Source organism: Mesitornis unicolor, unplaced genomic scaffold (assembly GCF_000695765.1).
Source record: "Mesitornis unicolor isolate BGI_N332 unplaced genomic scaffold, ASM69576v1 scaffold1032, whole genome shotgun sequence".
Taxonomy (NCBI): domain Eukaryota; kingdom Metazoa; phylum Chordata; class Aves; order Mesitornithiformes; family Mesitornithidae; genus Mesitornis; species Mesitornis unicolor.
Window position 1 is genome coordinate 1 of NW_010169606.1, and position 18143 is coordinate 18143.

Genomic DNA, 18143 nt, shown 5'->3' on the forward strand with positions numbered 1-18143 from the left:
GAGGCTGCAGCCAAGAAGCCGGCGGTCCAGCTCTGGAAGAAGTGCTGGGGACGGCGGGGATGGTTCGTGAAAGCCTGCTGCCCGGTAGGTCCCTCGTCCTTCACTCTGAACAGCGCGGACCCCTGCTCGTGTTTTTCTTGCTGGGAGCAAAAGCAGCTGCGTTTAAGGAAGTTTTCCAGTTGTGATAAAGCACTGGGAAAGTTTTGTCTGCATGCTGTGAGTTTGCATCCTTTTCAAGGACCTGAGCAGCGTCAGTACCAAAGTGCCCATCAGATGCTTTGCCTTGTAATTAGGGGAAAGACACATTAAAATCGCAGTTGCTAAGGTACCCGAAGTTAGCTACAGGCTACTGAACTAACCTCTGCAAAACATTAATGTTAGTGGGACTGCACGTATAAGCAGTATGTATATCATATGTGCTACATTCACTCTCAGAAGAATTAAACATTTCTTTTCCTAAAATTAGGATTTGTCTTTTGACAGGTGCTTTGGCGCAGTACGCTAGCTGCTTAGAATTGGTGAACAAAAGACTGCCTTGTGGCCTTGCTCAAATTGGAGTGTGCTTTCACTCTGTTCCAGAAAGCAAACAACACAAGAAAAACCTTACAAGGTAGAGTAATAGAGGGATAAATCCCTCTTCGTACTTAAATGTTTGTACTTGTTTCACTTTTGAATTATTTTTGAATACTGTCTTTTGCTTTTTCCCTGTTATTTTTGAAGGTGTTAACTTGCTGACCTTGCTATTGTTTAAAGAATAGGCGAAAGGACCACGTCTTTGCTTGCATGGTTTAGCTCTCCCAGAACTGCAGGACAGTGGCTTGATTACTGGTTACGACAGAGACTCCAATGGTGGCGAAAGGTAAGGGGACTTGTACCCATGGGAAACCTTGACCTGCTTCTTTATATTTTAAAGACAAGGGGGGATAGACACCCTGATTGGTTACATGGAGTTATGTTGCTTACCTGTTCTTGTCACTGAAATACATGTAGTTATTGTGAGAAACCAAAAAGCTACTTAAGTTTTTGACAAGTAGTTATGTAGTTTACAATATGACTTGCAGAAAGGCAAATAGTTTGTGTCTGTAATTACAATTTTGATTTGAGATCAAAATGCTGTAAAACAGCAAAGATTTGGGCTGTAATTTATAGAAGTGTTTTGCTGAAAAACAGACTTCAGCTTGCACTGCAGACTTGTGTTCTTTTTAATGCAGCCTGCACACAGCCGTGATCACCTCTTACGCTTTAAATTTTCAGTTTGCCATAGGCCCATCTAACTTCAGCAGCAGTGACTTTCAAGATGAAGAAGGAAGAAGAGGATTTAATTTACATTACAACTTTCCTTGGGGGACAGAAACAATTGAAACATTGAAGAACCTTGGTGATACTGAGCTGTTGCAGATGTATCCAGGGGATAGTTCAAAATTATTTGTAAGCTTTATTGAATTAAAAACCTTTTTTCATAAAGATGATAATGTGTGAGAGAAATTGTTTCTTTGCTGGTCTAGTTGCTTAGCATGTGACTGTCTTTTTATTCTTTCATTGTAAAAGCAGACAATCTGCAGTCAGACCTTCACTTTCAAAAGCAGATAAAATAATGTTTTGGTTTGAGTTTTTTTTTGCAATGAGTTAATTGTTTTAAATTAGAAATTAGCTATATTAACAAAACAGCACTTTTGAGTTGTGTCGCCTGTATCTGTGAGTAGATGTCAAGACAAACTCAGTCTGTGTTTTGCAGTGTTAAGTTCACATCAGAAAGAACCTGTAAATGTTTTTGATGTGAACTTAACCTATTTTCTGTACTACTTTCTGTAGCTTGTTCAATTCCATATATGTAGAAGTGTATGTGGATTAATGGGTTAAACCCTGCAAATGGCTTTGTAGAAGTTACCACACTTGGAAGGGAAAATGGACCAGAGAGAAACCTTTCCACTGAATATACTGGAGTGGGACAAACTTCTAGGGGACAGCAATGTTTGAGAAGTCAGGCTGAACAGATAAAACTACAACTTCTTTTACTAGTAAATTGCAGCCTCCCTCTCGTGACAGTCCTATCTGACTTCCCTGGTTTTGCAGCTTATTTCTGTACAGAAGGCTGTGCAGACTGTAAAGTAATCTCCAAAACTGGGGGTTACGTAGCGATTTCATAAAATGTAGGGACAGATCCTTCGGGTTACTTGGAGGTAATTTACAAACCTCCAAAAGAAAATGAGGAGTTTCAAGGGTGTTTGCCATAGATTTAAATGTATGATCAGAGAAGCAGGACAAGAAAATAGTCCCATCCTGCTCGGATCTTCTGCTTTCCTCGGTGTTACAATCTTACCTAGTTATGTTACACTTTTCAGATTTCTGGTAACTTTTTAAAGTGTATGTCTGATTGTATTTTAAATGGAGTAAATGTGCTTGAGCTCAGTGCCTCATCATACATTTAAAGTAAACAAGGCTTTTGGGGACAGTCTTTGAGGTATCCCTTTGTGGGTTTTTTCTCTTCAGGGCCGAGACGGAAGGAAGAACGTTATTCCTCATGTTCTGTCTGTCAGTGGAAATCTGGACCGAGGAGCATTAGCGTACCTCTTTGATTCTCTACAGCTAGCTGAGAATCCATTCATAAAAAAGAAAAATTCACAGAGAAAGGTAATTCTCCATAGAAAGTGTAAGGAAGAGGGGACGGTGGAAGGCAGGGGCAAGTCTAAGTACAAAACTCAGAGGCATTGTGGTAAATTAAAGCATGGAAATATCTCCCTTTTCCACATCTCCATCCTCTGTTCCTTTCCACAATGGGTGTGGGCAGAACGTGTCTCACTGGCAGCAGTAGCCTGGCCCATGGGACTGCCTCTGTGGTACTTTTCACACACAAAAACAATTTTTCTTTCATTCTGAGCTCACCTTTCCTGATTTACCTTCTCTCTGAGGAGCAGGTAGGCTCTTGCCATGCAAGTGATGAAAGAGTTAAGAGGAATTGGAATCGAGCTGCTGTGTGTGGGAAGAGGAGTTTGTCTCTTCTCTTGCTGAGGGTAGTGGGACATTTCCCCAAGGGCCATCATTATTCCCACTTTTACCCTGGTTTTCTGGAGTCAGACTGCTAACTTTCAGACAGCCCTTGTTAATCAAACAGCTGCTGGGTCTTCAAGAACAGGCAGTAGGTGATGGTAGCTGCTGGGCTGTCTCTGATCACTCTAGTGCTGTTAAAGAGCTGACACAACTTCATCTCTTTCATGGGGCTCAGCCAAAAGGCAGTAATTCCTGCCACACCAAGCAATCTGGCATGTGTGCTAGTTGTGTTACAATAAAACTTTGCATGTGTAGAACCTTAATTTCTGTGAAAAAAAACTTATTTCTTAGGCCTGTTTAGAATTTCACACTAAATTATATTTAATAATTGTTCCTTTTTATAAAATTATTAGGTACTTAAGCTTCATCCTTCTTTAGCACCTCTAAAAGTGGCTTTGGATGTAGGAAAAGGTCCAACAACAGAGCTGAGGCAGGTAAGTTGTGAGAAAGTATTTTAATTTTGAGCATTGACTCTATGTAACCTGTTACAATCCAGAAACTATTTATGTTGGGGAAAATCACGCTGCTACTCTGATTCTCAGAGATTCATGGTTGTACAGATTTCACAGTGCTTCTGCTATGTAGCTGGTGAGTCACAGCGAAGGAGTACATTGCAGACAGCGGGTAGTAGGTGTCTGCTCTTAGTAGGTACACTGCTTTTAGTACTGCTAACAGAATTGTTACTTGTTCCATGCAAAAATAAGGAAAATAAATAACAACATCCCTAATTCTTTCAGAATTATCTTAATGCATGGGTCACATCTTCAGAAGGCTTTTAGAAAAGTGTTTATTTGTCAGTCATGAAGCCAGTCCTCACAGAAAGGAGGAAACTTTCGCTGGCATGTTTCTAAATAGAAAGAGATTTAATTTCTGAGCTGCTTTCTACTTTGAGATTATTTCAGCCAGAAAATTAACACCAGTTAGGAATGCTGATACCACACACACTGGAGTTTTAATGGTTTCTTTGTATAGGATTTCAAACCCTCCAAGTCTGTCCTTTAACTTTTGTTTTTAAATAAACAGGTTTGTCAAGGATTGTTCAATGAATTGTCAGAAAACAGAATTTCTGTATGGCCCGGTTACCTCGAAACCGTGCAGGTATCTCTGGAACAGCTTTATGCAAAGTAAGGAGAAACAGTCTTTTGTAAATTAAACTATGAAGGTGAAAGATGACTTTCTGTGGATTAATGAAAGGATGCCTGTTTGCAGTAAGAATCATTGAGTGCAGTAACTGCATGAGTGAAGGCATGTATTCTGAGCTATAAACTTGCATTCAATTTTATTATAAAGAGCAACGTTCCTTTTTAAAATTATGAGCCTTTCATGCTTTATTGTTGTTTCTCTGGAACTGTGAAATGTCTTTTAGAGACTCTTCTATTGAAAATAAATCTAAGAGGAATCATAACCTTGCAGAACCGTTTCCCACCATCGCCCCCTATCTTTGCATCTGGACTGGTTCTGTGTTTCAGTCTTTGCTACTTGAAGTAGCACACTGTGTCTAGACTTGAACTTAAAAGTTCTTCCAAGTCTGGAACCGTTAGCATTAGCGTATGTGATGGAACTATTTGTGCAGATAAAAACTACTCCTGCAGCTGAGAGCTTCGTATATGATTTGTTGATCAGAAGTGAATCGAGCAGCTGCTCATGTCAATGGATCTTGAGTATATTGATGAATATTTTTTTCTGAGAGAATAAATACGACTTTGTGCAGTAGTAATCAAAGCAAGTCTTGCTACTGAATAACAGAAGATACATTCTGCTTCTACAAAAATACTCTTGTAATAGTTCACCAAATAATACTCTTTTTATGTACTAAATAATTTAAAGAAATGTAATCAGGAAAGCAAGGAATGGCAACAAGAAAACCAGACACTTGTACATCATTTATCAGAATTTTTCCTACACCAAAAGCAGTAACAGGTGTGCTCTTTTCTTTGCAGGTACGATGAGATGAGCGTTCTCTTCACGATCTTGATAACTGATGCCACTCTGGAGAATGGAGTGGTCCAGCTGAGAAGCAGAGACACCACCATGAAGGAAATGATGCACGTTTCTAGGCTGAAGGACTTTTTAACTAAGTACGTAACAACAGCCAAAAATGTGTAAACTGAAATTTGTTGAATAAAAGGAATTTCTTAAACATCTGTGCCTGAAGTGGCTTCTACAGCATCACAGACTCCGTGATGTCCCTGCAAATAGTTCTGGTGGAACTTGGTGCTGCATCTGTTTTCTGCCAAATCTAGACCATGTAGGTCTTCCAGGTTACCTAGAAAAGAGGGAAGATACAAACTTTCATATCTTCACTTTTACCAAAAATAATCTGCCCTAACCTAAAAATTCATTTTTCATCTCTGTATTGCCAACACAATTATGGTCTCTGCTGGAAAATAGTACTTTATAAAAAAGACTTTCAAATCTTACATGTTTTAATAACATCCATAAGTATCTTTCTGCTGTCTGTTTGTAGGGAGTATATTTTAATCACATGGCCTCAGTTCTTCGGCATTTAAGCTACTTCATCTTGCATTTGATAAACATCAGAAATACATTATCAAAGAAAAGTTAATTTAGCATCCTATCCCTACTTAGAGAGCTGAAGTAATGTTGAACGGAGGAAATTGCCATCCTTGCTGCAGGTACAGAGGTCAAATATTAATCCTCTGGCATGTGCCTAACAGGATAACACAATTGGGATGGTTTTTTATTTTTTTATTTTTAATACTCGACTAAAGCCTTTTGATTATCTTATGTTTGCATACAATCCGGTTTCTGTTTCTGGAGAATTGTTAAATGCACGAACTTGGGTCTGGGTGAAAACTTTACAGCTTTTATTCTGTTTTGTTTATTCATCGGATGCATTCACCAAACTGTATCTTGTGTCCAGCAGGATCTTAGCTGACAGTGATTACATTGTTTTGTTTTGGGGCTTTTTTTATGGTGCTGCTTGGGCAATAAGCTACTGTTTGTCTAATAGGATTGCTATTTGGGTCTTTGTTAATTCCAATTTTTATCTCTTCTGCTTTTTTCTTTGAAGTCCTTAGAGATTATGACTTGGGGATTTTGCTTGCTAGTAGAGAAAGAGTTATATTGCCTGTCTACAAAATAATAAGGCCAGGAAACTATTATCTAAACATCATCTCTTTTTGTGCAGACTTGGTGGTACTTATCTGAAAGATTCTTTAAAAATACATGATTAAGTTAATGACAAAAGAGATCTTACCTTGTGCTCAGTCTCTGATGAGGACCTGTGAATAGACTGTAGCGCATGCCACCTTCTCTGTTAAAAGCCAGAAAAACATAATTCAGAATTCCTTTTTTTTGGTACAGGTACATGACAGAAGAATTAATAATCCATCTGCAGCGTGGTCAGGAATAACATCTGCATGGTTTCATAATGAGGCTGTTGAATTTTGGGGTCACAGGATGGTGATAGGCTTTTTATTTGTTGGGGTTTTGTTTCGTTTGCTTCTCCCCCCCCAAAAAAAAGTCTTAAAGTTACTTAAATTTCTCTGTAGTAAGTAAGCAATTTCAGTATGTATGTACTGCTATCTAAACCCTGCCGTCCCCAATAAAATCCCCCCAAAACATATTTTTGTGCATCAGACCTTCCAGTATTGCAGGTTGAGGTTTTTACCTTTTTCATCTTCTCTTCTTATAACAGAAATGTTGACATATTCTTCTTCTGGTTTAACATACTCTGGATTAAAGATGATGAACAGCAGTTAACTCAGTTACAAGAGAATGACCAGATTTTATTTTTTAATAATCTTGAAGCAAAGCAGCTAAATTCTGTATTGAATATAAATCTTCTGTGCTTTCCATAGCATTCCTACGCCTTGTCTGAGCTATTGTTGCTGTCCTCGCAGGGTATGGGTAGAATGGTGACTGATAACTGGTGTGAGCAGCTGCACTGAGCTAACACAGCAGAGCAGCTGGAATTCTGCCTGTTTGCTACATAAAGAGGAAGGCAGATTTGTTCAGAGCGAATGATTTCCTTTTAAAGATTTAGAAACAGGAAATGTAATACCTTTGCTGTTGGTTTGTTTTGGGGGTTTCTTTTTCCCCTGAAAATACTGACATTCAAGGCAAATAGAGAAAACTACAAGTTAATAGCATATGGCTTTCATGTGGTATCTTCATGACTGTATTTTCTGCAACTGAAGTAGTACAATGTCTTAATGCAGATCAGTTGCTTTGTTGTTTAGCATTACTTCATAATTTCGGTTTGAACTGACTTTGAGTCTTGTCAAAGTTAAGAAACGGGATAAAGAATTCTTGTTCAAAATTGTTCAGTATACAGAATGCAGGAGCTCTTATTTTACTACAACTCATGTATGGCCTGCTTTTGTCTCAGTAAATGGGCATTGCACCTCTGATCTACATACTGTCTTTTAATTTTCCTCTGTAAGTGACTATTTTAATCCTCACAATTAGTTACCAAATGCAATCCTTCATTTTACTTCTGTTTACAATGGATTTTTGTACAGAAGTTCAGTTCATTTAACCAGCTGCAGTTTTAGCTGCAGCCAAAATATCTGGTAGTACTAGATATCGATCCTGAAGGACTTAAAATAACGCCTCTGCCAGGCATGGTCAGTAGGAGCTCTCCACTGCTTTTGCATGACCTGATGAAATTTGCCCATCCTAGCTACAAACACTATAACAGCTTTCTTCAACCAAACTCCCACAGGTAAGTTTTATGGGGAGTAACAAGAACTTACCAATTTCTGTGTATATGACATAGTTTTCAGACTCTTCTGCATTCATTGTTAAAGTAGGGCCAGTTGAGGACCAAGTAGACTTAAATTTTCCTGTAAATTGTAAAAGAGAAATGAAAACCAAACACATATATCAGTTTCTCCTAGAGGGAAGTAAACGGCTGCAAGATATTTTTTGAATACTTGGAGATCTCAGATAATGTTACTGTCATGATAAAAATTACCAAGGGCATTTTTAATAGTATTTCCTTTCTTTACTAAGAACAATGACATCCAATTCCTTCCAACATTTGCGTATTAAATTGGATGTTGCTTTGCTTCCCCCATCTAAGACATAGCTCAGAGGTTTTGTCTTATCCATGTTTTGTTCAGTTGCCTGTGCAGGTTAAGAGGCAACAACATTCTAAAACCCCAAGAGCATAACTCTACTTGTAACATGATGTTTATACTCTAAAATGTACTGACAACATGAATGAACACTTCTGGAAAAGGAAACAGACATTCCAATAACTCACTTGCTTTATATGAAGGAATTACGAAAACTGGAATTGCCAGAGCAAATCCTATTATGAATAGCAGCAAGATCACCACAAGAGAAATTATCATGTGTTGAGAATGACTTCTCTCTTCTGCCAAAAATAAAAAGAAAGGGTGTTTATGCAGTGAAATGTTGTTCCATATTCTGAATATTTTCTATAAATTAAAATAAAGACTTTGCAGTTCTTTCAGCTTTTGGATTAACTGTGGTTAATGTCACTACTTGGCAGAGTCCAAACTGTACACTGCCACAGCAGGGAGAAGGGAGCTTGCTGGTGCCAGTAGATTCCTTCTCTCATAGGACCAGAGAGAAAAATGAAACAAGGCTCTTCCCCAAGGTCTCGTATAAAAGTGAATCTTTTACAGTTGTCTTCCATGGTCACTTCAACTTCTACTACTATCTAGGTGGCATGGAATTCATTAGTTTTAAAAACTTCTTTTTAATGGTAAAAAAAATATTTTGAACATTACATTGCAGGAACAAAATTTCTGGCTAATAAGCTTGCACAGTTATGTTTTGAATTTTGTGTGGTCCCTGTTTATCGACAGTGGTGAACTTTCACACGTGCATACCTGCCAATGTAAAGTTGAAACCGTTGCTGTATTTTGTATTATTGTGAAAGCTATTTTTAGCGCTGCATTTATAGGTTCCAGAGTCACTAGAGGAATTGATAAATAGAAAAACCACAGCTGCTTCCCTCTTACGCATCTTCACTGGGGGAAAGATGGTTTGTCTTCCTTTGAAGAATATGTATGTGATAGGAAGCGAGCCGTTCTCTGAGAGGCAAGACAGGGTCACATTCTGGCCTTTCTTTGCTTGAGAGGTGGGTGAGCTCAGCACTGGTTTGGAAATTGGCTCTGTAAAAAGAAGACTGAAAAGACTGCATCACTGAGTACAGGACAAGCTCCAAAGCAAGACTTGGAGTTAAGTGGCAGCTTTGGCAAATGAGACGGGGATCAAGGATGGAGGGCTCGGTAGCCCCAATCAGAATAGCACTGCCGTCTCCTAAGGACGTAATAGCTAAGTGCAGTAAAGTTCAGCTCTGCAGTCAAGGCAGGCACACGCAGCAGTCCAAAACAGTTGTTGCTGTGAACGAAAAACTGACTCCGGCTGCTGCACATGCATTGCATCACAGAGATATGGCCTTAAAGTAAAATGCGCTGAGAAGGAATACAGCAAGACATACCTATCAGGGTGAATTTGAGACTCTTGCTGTATTTTCCGCCACTGGAGATGTTAGTCTCGGCTTTGCATTTGTATTCACCCACATCGCTGGCAGAGTTGATAGTGAAGTTAAACAAACCAGGACTCAAGTCTGTCCTATTTAAAGTGGATACCTTCTGATTTGGTTTAAACAATGTGTATCTGACAGGCAGAGATCCAGAGTCTGAGTGGCAGGAGAGGGTCACGTTCTGGTTCATCACTACATTCAAAGTCCCCTGAACAAGTGTGAGCCTGGGATTGGACAGCATCTCTGGAAAGAAGAAACTTCTGAGTGAGTTTACTGCATCTATTATCCAGGAAACTCTCAGATTTTTCCCAAAATTCGTTAAGGACCAGGGTATACTTATTTCTGTTTGTTTTGGGTTTTTTTTCCACCTCTGGTAGTGGGCAACACAACTTTGTATTTTTCAAAATCCGTATGCAGCTTCAAACACTTAATGAAAAAATGCACGTCTTCATACAAAAGAGAACATATCCACACAAAGCCAACAGATGTGTCCAGATGAACCAACAAAAACACTTTCGAACTACAGCAGCAATTAAAATAATAGAAGTATAAAAGTTAAATATAAATACTATGGTCTGTTACTTGTAGGAAAAAGTAACCTTATATGTTAGTTGAGAGGTAGCACGTGAACTTCAAAGTAAAAGCAGTATTTTCTCTATGGCTTCACATAAACAGGCACAATTAACCTTGTGTAAGTAGACTGAACTTTGGAACAGAAGCACCAGGGGCCTTGATGTTCCATCAAATTAGTTTGCTTTTATGAGATCATACAGATAAATTTGTAATAGATACTTGTAATGTCTTTTCGTATAAATAGTAATAAATTAGCCATGAATAAGATAAATTGACACTTCTAGAGAGGGAAAAACATAAGTTTTAACATCTTAAAGCAATTTTGACTGTACACACAAGTCAACAAAGAGACAATTGACTTTGTACAGAAACTTGTAAACTGCCTCCCTGGACTGACAGGGACAAAAGATCTGATTTTACATGAGTGTTTCGGTCATTTTTAAATCCTCCCCCATTTTTTTGTTAGCAGTTGGTATCAGTACATATCTCAAAATAAAACAAAATAGAACCTACCTGTGTGATTTGCAGTAGTTTTCTGAATCTGCTGAGACATTTGAGCAAAGAGAAGAAAAGAAAGCTTGCAGACAAGAAACAGTGGTTCTTGTTTAGGAAGACTTGTAATATGTAAGAAGTATGCCCTTGGCTTACAGTAGGAAAACAGCAGAATTGTGAGAAAAAACATTTTCTTGCTACTGAGCAAGGCAGCTGGTGGACTTACACTAATGAGATCTCTGAGGAGTGGCTGTTGGGGTTGAGGAAGTCCTAAATATGGAAGCAGTGCTGATCTTCACTGGTGTTTGTGTAAAGACTTCTGTCATATTCCATTTACATTTAGCCCATTGAATGCAGAGCGGTGGGCAGAAGAAAAAGCTGTGGAGTGAGGAACGGCAGGGTGGGATATGACTAAATGTTATGTAGAGTTGTAAGATGTAGCTGACACCATCACCAGCTTTTCCATGTGAGAGCGCTGTGTGGTAGAACTGTGCTGCCATGCAGGATACAAGACTGTGTGTAACTTATGTAATTCTTCTAGCACTGTTCTAGTAAGGGAAAGACATCACTGATCCATATCAGACACATTTACTAGAGATAACACAAGTTGATCATGTGGCTGAGACTAAGGGAGTACATGGTACCGTGTTTTCTTCAGCAGTGATGTATTTTTTTAAATTGTAAAAAAAGAAGCATCAAATCTATACAAGTTTTAAAATGTTAATAAATATTTCTAGCTAGCCAGGTTGTTAGGGAAATGTTTTGGTCAAACTTCAAGTATTAAGCTCTAAGGAAGTGAGATCTTGTACTGGAAAGTAAAAATCTCATGATGAACTTTAATTCAGCACAACTGCAGAAACGAATCCGATGACTAATTTGATCATATAATACAAAGCTACCTAATTACAGTTAGAGCAAGCAGATGTTCTTTATTTGTCATCCTTCGGGCAAAGCAAATGTAATCCTTACCTATACAATCTATACAATGCTTCCTGAAGAACTCTAGGCCCTGTTATATGTGAAGAAGCAACTACATACACAGTGAATGCCTTAGAAGCGTTGTTGTGCACCCTGCCTTACTTCTTATTTGTCTCCAGTTTCTGCAGGTAGCAGGACAAGGCCCTACAGAGTCTGTCGTCGTCTCCTGTGTAGTACAAAACCACTCTCAAAGCCCGGTCTGTTGCAGCATTGCAAAGTTTCCTCACAGAATTTTGCATGCAACTTCCTTCCTCCTTGTTTTGTTTTTCTGTTTTAAGTTTTTAAGACAACCTCCACCCTGCCCTCGCAAATGTTTCTTATGTGGAAATGCTGACAACTAACCACAAGACTGGAATATTTTTTTGCAGCTGGCAGGAAGCATGTGTAGAAACGCAGCTGTCAGGAGAACTGAAAGTGTTTTCCTGTTACAGGAGCCTGTTTTGTCAGAAAACCGCAAAAATAGTCCTTAAGATGCTTGCAGGCAGGTGACGGAGGAGGAGAGGTGTCCCAAAGTCGAGAAGAAGCCCGGTGGCTGTCCCCTCCTGTCACGAACGGGTGGAATTCCGGCCCCGGCGGCCGCTGAGGGCCGTGGCGCTGCGACCGTGGGTGGCGGGGAGTCCCGCGCGGCCCTTCCTTCCCCTGAGGCGCAGACAAGGGCGGCCTGCCCCGGTGTGCGAGGTCAGGAGGGGCTGTCGGCAGGCGGCGGCCTCAAGTACAGCTGAGAGCAGTCTGTGGAGAGCTCATGGAGGCGTTAAACCGCCGGCCACCTCCCCTGTTCTGCAAAAAGCCCCTGAGGGACTGGCTGACCTTGCTCACCTGGAACTGAACGCTTTACTTTTTCTAAGAAACGGATTCATTTTGTGTGTGTGTAATGACAAATAGTTATGTTGAACCGAGAATTTGTCTGTACTTTTTTAAAAAGAGAAGTTTAATTGTCGATAGGATCTCTCCTGTACAGCAGTTTTAAATGGCATGAGGTCGGAGAGGATGGTTGGTTCCCTCAGGCAGGCCTGAGAATGGAGGGAAGTGCTGGTTCAAAGCTGGTGTGCGTTGGGAAGTGAGGAGGGCTTGATACCGAAAATTACAGCTTACAAAACCTCTCTAAGGCTCATTTTGGAGAACTGATTGTGTTTTTCTTGGCTGGTTTGGACTCTGCCGAGCAGCTCTGCTCTCTTTTACTTTGAGTGGAAATCCTATAGTTTGGTGCATCCACGTCCTCAATGTTTTTGGTGTGGGTGGAGATTTTATTTGTTTTGTGGTGTGGTTTTTTTGTTGTTTTGTTTGTAGACTGATGTCCCTCCTCCCTGAAATAGGAGGGAATATGTTTTTCTTTAACAAGTCCCATTCATCTCAACTATGGATGTAGGATTATGAGGAAGAGCTGCATTTCATTTAACTGTCCAATACTTGTGCCTAGCTGTTCCATCTGCTCCAATATCTGTTTACTTTTCAACTTCTATAATTGCTTTGCAGAACATTAATAGAGACACTTCCTATGCAAAAAGACCTTTGAAGCATCATGATAGGATTGGTAACTGATGAAGTTTGGTTAAAATTCAGACTGCAATTGCTAGATTTCCACTGGGGTAAATAATAGAATATAGTTGTTAGAAAATGAGACTTCAGATAAAGTTCATAATGTAAACAATTAAGTTAGGTTGATATAAATAACCTTCCAAAAATTTTACTTGATTGCTCAATCCTACAGAGCCAGGAAGAGCTGGATATGCCAGAATTTTGTTAAAGCATAATCAATGGGCTGTGTGTGCTCATGGGGGCTGGGGATGCCAGTGATGCAGCAGCATTTTCTTGGAATAACGCTTTTAATTTCTGCTGGTTTATGTGAATATAGTTGTGACGAGCATTGAACAGATCTGAAGGTGAATAGCTTCTTTATGGCAGCTTTGTAAAAGGCTTTGAAGGCAGTATTTTTCTACAACACGTGCTGGCATTGTCCCAAAATTAAGAGAATAAGCATCATTAACTCCTGCAGTGCTACTCTGAGACAAAATGTTACTGTCTTATTTTGCCCTTTGGCAGGGAGAACAGCATCCATATTGTCCATATGGCATCCAGTTGTCCATATTGTCAATGTGAAACAGGGAAAAAAGGCAAAATTAGCCCTTGGCATTACCTTTCCTTGAGGTTTTGAATACTGACTTTATCTTTGAATACTAACTAGCTCATTAGTCTCTTGAAGAGTATCCTGGATAGTAGCAAACAAAACTTCAGGCAGAGTTGGCTGTTGTCTTAGGAGTAATATGATGCTGATTAGTTCAGCGTGTATATATAGAGTTCTAAGCATCAGTAAGATATTGTGCAAGCTTGGAGTTCCCTTTTTATTAGGTTTACAGACTTCCTGCCTGGAATTAATCTGGTTCTACATGTAGGAAGAACTGAATACATTCAACAAAAAGTAATGAACAGAAGTCATCCAGTCAAAACAAGTAAGTTAGAAAGTCTGAAAGGGAGATGTGTATCACTTGGTGCTGTGACAATATTCTGCCTCAGGCAAGCACATGGAAGAGAATAAAAGCCAAACTGAGCTCTCATACATGAGGTCAGTTCTTTCACTTGGGAATGGAAATAGTGTGAGATAGCATTTTGTAGTAAGGCTGTGAAGCCTTCACACGGTATCTGTCCTATCATAGGCTTCCAGGGAAATTTGGGTGTTTCAGCAGAATTATAAAAGTTATTCCCAGTTTCTAATCCTGAGAGGTTCTCCATTCTGGAAGAGCATCTGCTACAGTAGATGTCTGCAGAAGGTTTGCTAGAAACCACCATATACTGACAGTTATGTCTGGTGATGAATTCAATTTAGCACTTCTGTTTTGTCTGCAAAAAGGTTTTACTGATATGGCTAGATTATCAGGGAGTACTGTATTTTTACACTCCTACTCAAAATGGCTGTGGTGGCAAGTCTGCTGTTTATTTTAACTCCTTGGTATTTGGCCGTGAGAAGGTTGTTTTTCTAGAGGGCAAGTAAGAATAGAGGGGGAAAGGATCTTTTCTGTATGCATATTTAAGTTATCTTTAAATTTCTTGCAGGGATCGTCAGGTTCTGAGTGAGAATTTTCATGTAGTGAATGGTTTTTAACGAACTGCAGATTGCAAGGAGCATGTCAGCAGGTGAAAGAAACTTTTAGGTACCCAATTTGATTGCATTAACTGCTCTCAAATCACCCAAAGATGAATCATTTTAAAATGCTACTTCTTCCCTCTGCCGCCTCTGCCCTCTCTCCCCCTCTCACCCCCCCAGAAAAGGAAAAAGAAACATTTTGATGAGACACCAAGGACTGAAGTTTCTGATGCGTTTCTCCTGAGATAAATTCTGACATGACTGTCTGAAAAGTCTTCCAGAGAAATGTGTTTAGGGATTGCTATGAGAAACTATGGGTTGGAAAACTACAGAATACGCTCTTAATCGGCCTTCTTTACAAACTCATAGATTAATTACTAACTTAATGAATTAATTAGATTAATTAATAACTTAATTTTTTTTTTAACTTAACAAACAGAATGAAAAAAGTGCCAAACAAACAAACAAACAAGTCCCGTGTAAGGAGTGTTTCTGCTTTCCAGCCCTTTTCAGACTTCTGTCTGTGTACTCTGAGGAGTGTCTGCCCCTCTGTGCATCCCACCCAGCAGTTAGCAGCAGCAGCAATGGCTGTGTGTGGACACTGCTGCAGCTCAGGGAGTGGATACATCCTCCCTCTTGGTTTGTGTGAAGTCTGCTGAAAGATTTTTCTGTCACCTTAGATCAGCTTGTTGGGTGACTGCTGAGTTTTTCTTATGAAACTGATGTGGAATAATGTTGGGAGAATCATCAAGCAATATGAAAACAGTGGCAATGTAGAGGGAAGGAAAAGTATTTCCCGAATTAATTCCCTCTCCAGCCAGAAGGCCCCAGCCTTTTCTCTGGCAGTGTCTGTTCTCCGCCATCAGTGTTATTGCAGACCTCAAGGCTGTTTTTCTGCTGCATCCAGAAATGCTGGATGTTAAGCAAAACAAGTGCAAATTCTGGTATGTTACCAGATAAGTGCACTGTGTGATGGCGACACAGGCTGGGATGGCTGTTTCTAATCTGTTACCCCAGCAGAAGGCAGCAGTTAAAAACATCCTCAAGATGTAGAATCGGTCACTTATGCACACTACTGGAACAGAGGCAGTTTGAGAGGTGGTATCAGAGACCACCATCCTAATGTAAACCCAACAAATGCATTTCACAACTCTGAAAGAAATAATTTTTCTCCTTTAGTCTGCATAAATTTCTAAGGTACGTGGAAGTGTGTGCTATGTGAAATACAAGTCAAGACTTCAGATTCAAAAAGTGTTGCACTGTATTGGTAAGGAAGTGTAAAGCTAAATAGTAATAATTAGCTCCTGTTGTTCAAAAGGAAAAGTTAACTGTGAAAGCCTCAGTGATCGTCTCCATTATCAGCTTCCTGGTTCCTTCAGTTACTTTTTGGGATCTGATTGATATTGCCATTTGGAGGAGGTGTTGGATGTCAGTAATCATCGGTTTAACTGTGAAAGAAAGTGAGGGGAACCGTGATGTGCTTTGCTCTAGTGGTCAACTCCCAGTAGATGGTGCCATTGTGAAATGCAATTTATTCTGAGAAGCATGAACTTTCAGCAGTCTAGAGTTTCTGTGAATTACAGAACTTCTCGACTTCTGAGGAATAAAATGTTCATTTCTTGAATGTTCCTTGTAAATAGTCAAAACTGGGGAGAAATTATTTTTTTTAAATTCTTCTGTGGGGAGATATAAAGAAATGCTTTTTAAGATAGCATTTAAAGACAAATGATGCAAACGTCCCACATTCAAGAGGAGACAATATACCCCCAAAATACATGTAGAGCAAACTCAGTTCATTCCCAATTCACCAAGGTTTTGTCTAGACATGTAAAAACAGCAGTGTTTGTTATAATTCTGTTATCTATGAGTATACTGAAATGGGAAGTGATAATTAAGCAAAATAGTTCACAGTTGTAAGGAAACAAAATGATTAAACAATTATATGTGTTGGGGACTGGGGGAATTAGAAATCAGAGCTGCTTTTCTGTTCTTGAAAGCTTGTGTTGACTTCAGTTTAGATGGGCACAGATCTCTACACTTTTCTGAATTTTTAAATAAAACTTAGAAAATCCCTATAATTTGTAGATACACCTCTATAGCAATTAACTCTTCTTAAAATCAGTGAATTTATACAAGAAACTGTGGGGAAGCCTCTATTATCAGGGACAAGATTTGATTACGCCAGAACATTGTGTTAACAGAAATGCTTTGTCAATAAATCAGTGAGGTGGAACTTGAAGGCAACACATGCAGAGACTTCATGTTTTCTGAAGAAACTGAAACTCCCATCAGAAACTGGGCATTTGGGACCAGGAGACAAAGATTAGAGGCTCCAAAAATTTGCTGGCATTGGTGTATGCTCTGTGAGGAAGTAAGATGTCAGTCCTAAAGACTGGCACTGCAATGTGTTCTTTACTGTCATGCCAGCCAGCTGGAGAGCAAATGAAAACAAACATGAAATGTGCTGTGAACTTCGAGCTTCCTTTCCTGCTGTAAGTGACTGGCTGAAAACATTGTATTTGCAGAGGGAAAAATATGAAAGTCTTATTCAGCATTTTGCCCTTAGTTAGGAAAAGAGGCTTTGCCTCTGCTTCCAGGCAAATCTCTGTTCAAATGTTGGCGTTGATGTTTTTTAGGAAATGTTACACGTAAGCAAGTAGCAGGGGACCCAGCCAGCAGAAGCAGGGATCGTGAATTCCCAGATGAACACAGCTGTAAAGTCTAAGGGTCCAATTCATTGGGCAGTAGATGAAATGTAATGGTTCCCGTTGGTTTCAAAGGGCATTGCATCAGATTATAATGACTGTTCTGTCTGCCTCGGAAGGTGTGTTGCATTTTTGTGGTCAATCTTACCTTTTCCACAACTAGAATAGGGACTGAATAGAGTTCTTTATATGGTGTATATTAGAATAACTTTGTCTGACCTTATGTATTTCAGAAAAACCTGTCTTGAGACATTACAATGAGATGACTGTTAGGAAAATACGCGGCTGTATGACTGGCACAGGTACTTTTTAAGTTTCAATTCTCTAAGTCAATCTGATTCCCAGTTTAACAATGGAAGATGGTCTCAAGCAATTCTTTTGCATTTGAAATGCTTTTCTCCCAAGTTTCATTATATTTTGGCTTAAATTCCTAGCCTGGTTCTGAACTGAACTCTATTGGCTCACTCTGAGGATGTTATCTCACACTCACTTTCTCCTGCCTTCTCTGTAGCTAAAGCAGAGGCCTTTCCCTCCCCCCGTGGGAAAGACTGGTGTGGTTTTGCAGAGCTTTGTATGTCCCGCTGAATTCTTTTATGGGGAAAGAGGGAAGGGGGAAATCTCCTTCCTTCCTATTTTTTGTTATCAGCAGCAGAGGTTGATCTACCTTTGTTCTCCACCTGCCATGTGTCCTTCTCCTCTTTTCCTTTACCTGGCTCTGGAGACCGTTGCTGGCCACCAGCCATCGGGCCTTTGTTGCTGGTGTGTTTCAAGCAGACTGGGT

General features: G+C 39.6%; 2 protein-coding genes across 2 annotated transcripts; one reads left to right on the top strand and one right to left on the bottom strand.

Annotated features, from left to right (window-relative positions):
* Positions 1–8: 8 nt before the first annotated feature.
* POLG2 (polymerase (DNA directed), gamma 2, accessory subunit) lies at positions 9–5186 on the top strand (the record flags this gene model as incomplete). Its single annotated transcript, XM_010179373.1, has 8 exons — positions 9–84; positions 484–610; positions 754–859; positions 1255–1428; positions 2491–2631; positions 3402–3482; positions 4072–4172; positions 4989–5186. Coding segments are annotated over 8 exons (972 nt in total), but the record flags the coding sequence as incomplete, so codon positions are not given.
* Positions 5184–18105, bottom strand: MILR1 (mast cell immunoglobulin-like receptor 1). Its single transcript, XM_010179375.1, is given in 9 exon segments — positions 5184–5314; positions 6212–6325; positions 6683–6745; positions 7770–7859; positions 8282–8395; positions 8877–9161; positions 9491–9778; positions 10622–10708; positions 18072–18105. Coding segments are annotated over 9 exon segments (1206 nt in total).
* Between the last annotated feature and the right edge of the window lie 38 nt (positions 18106–18143).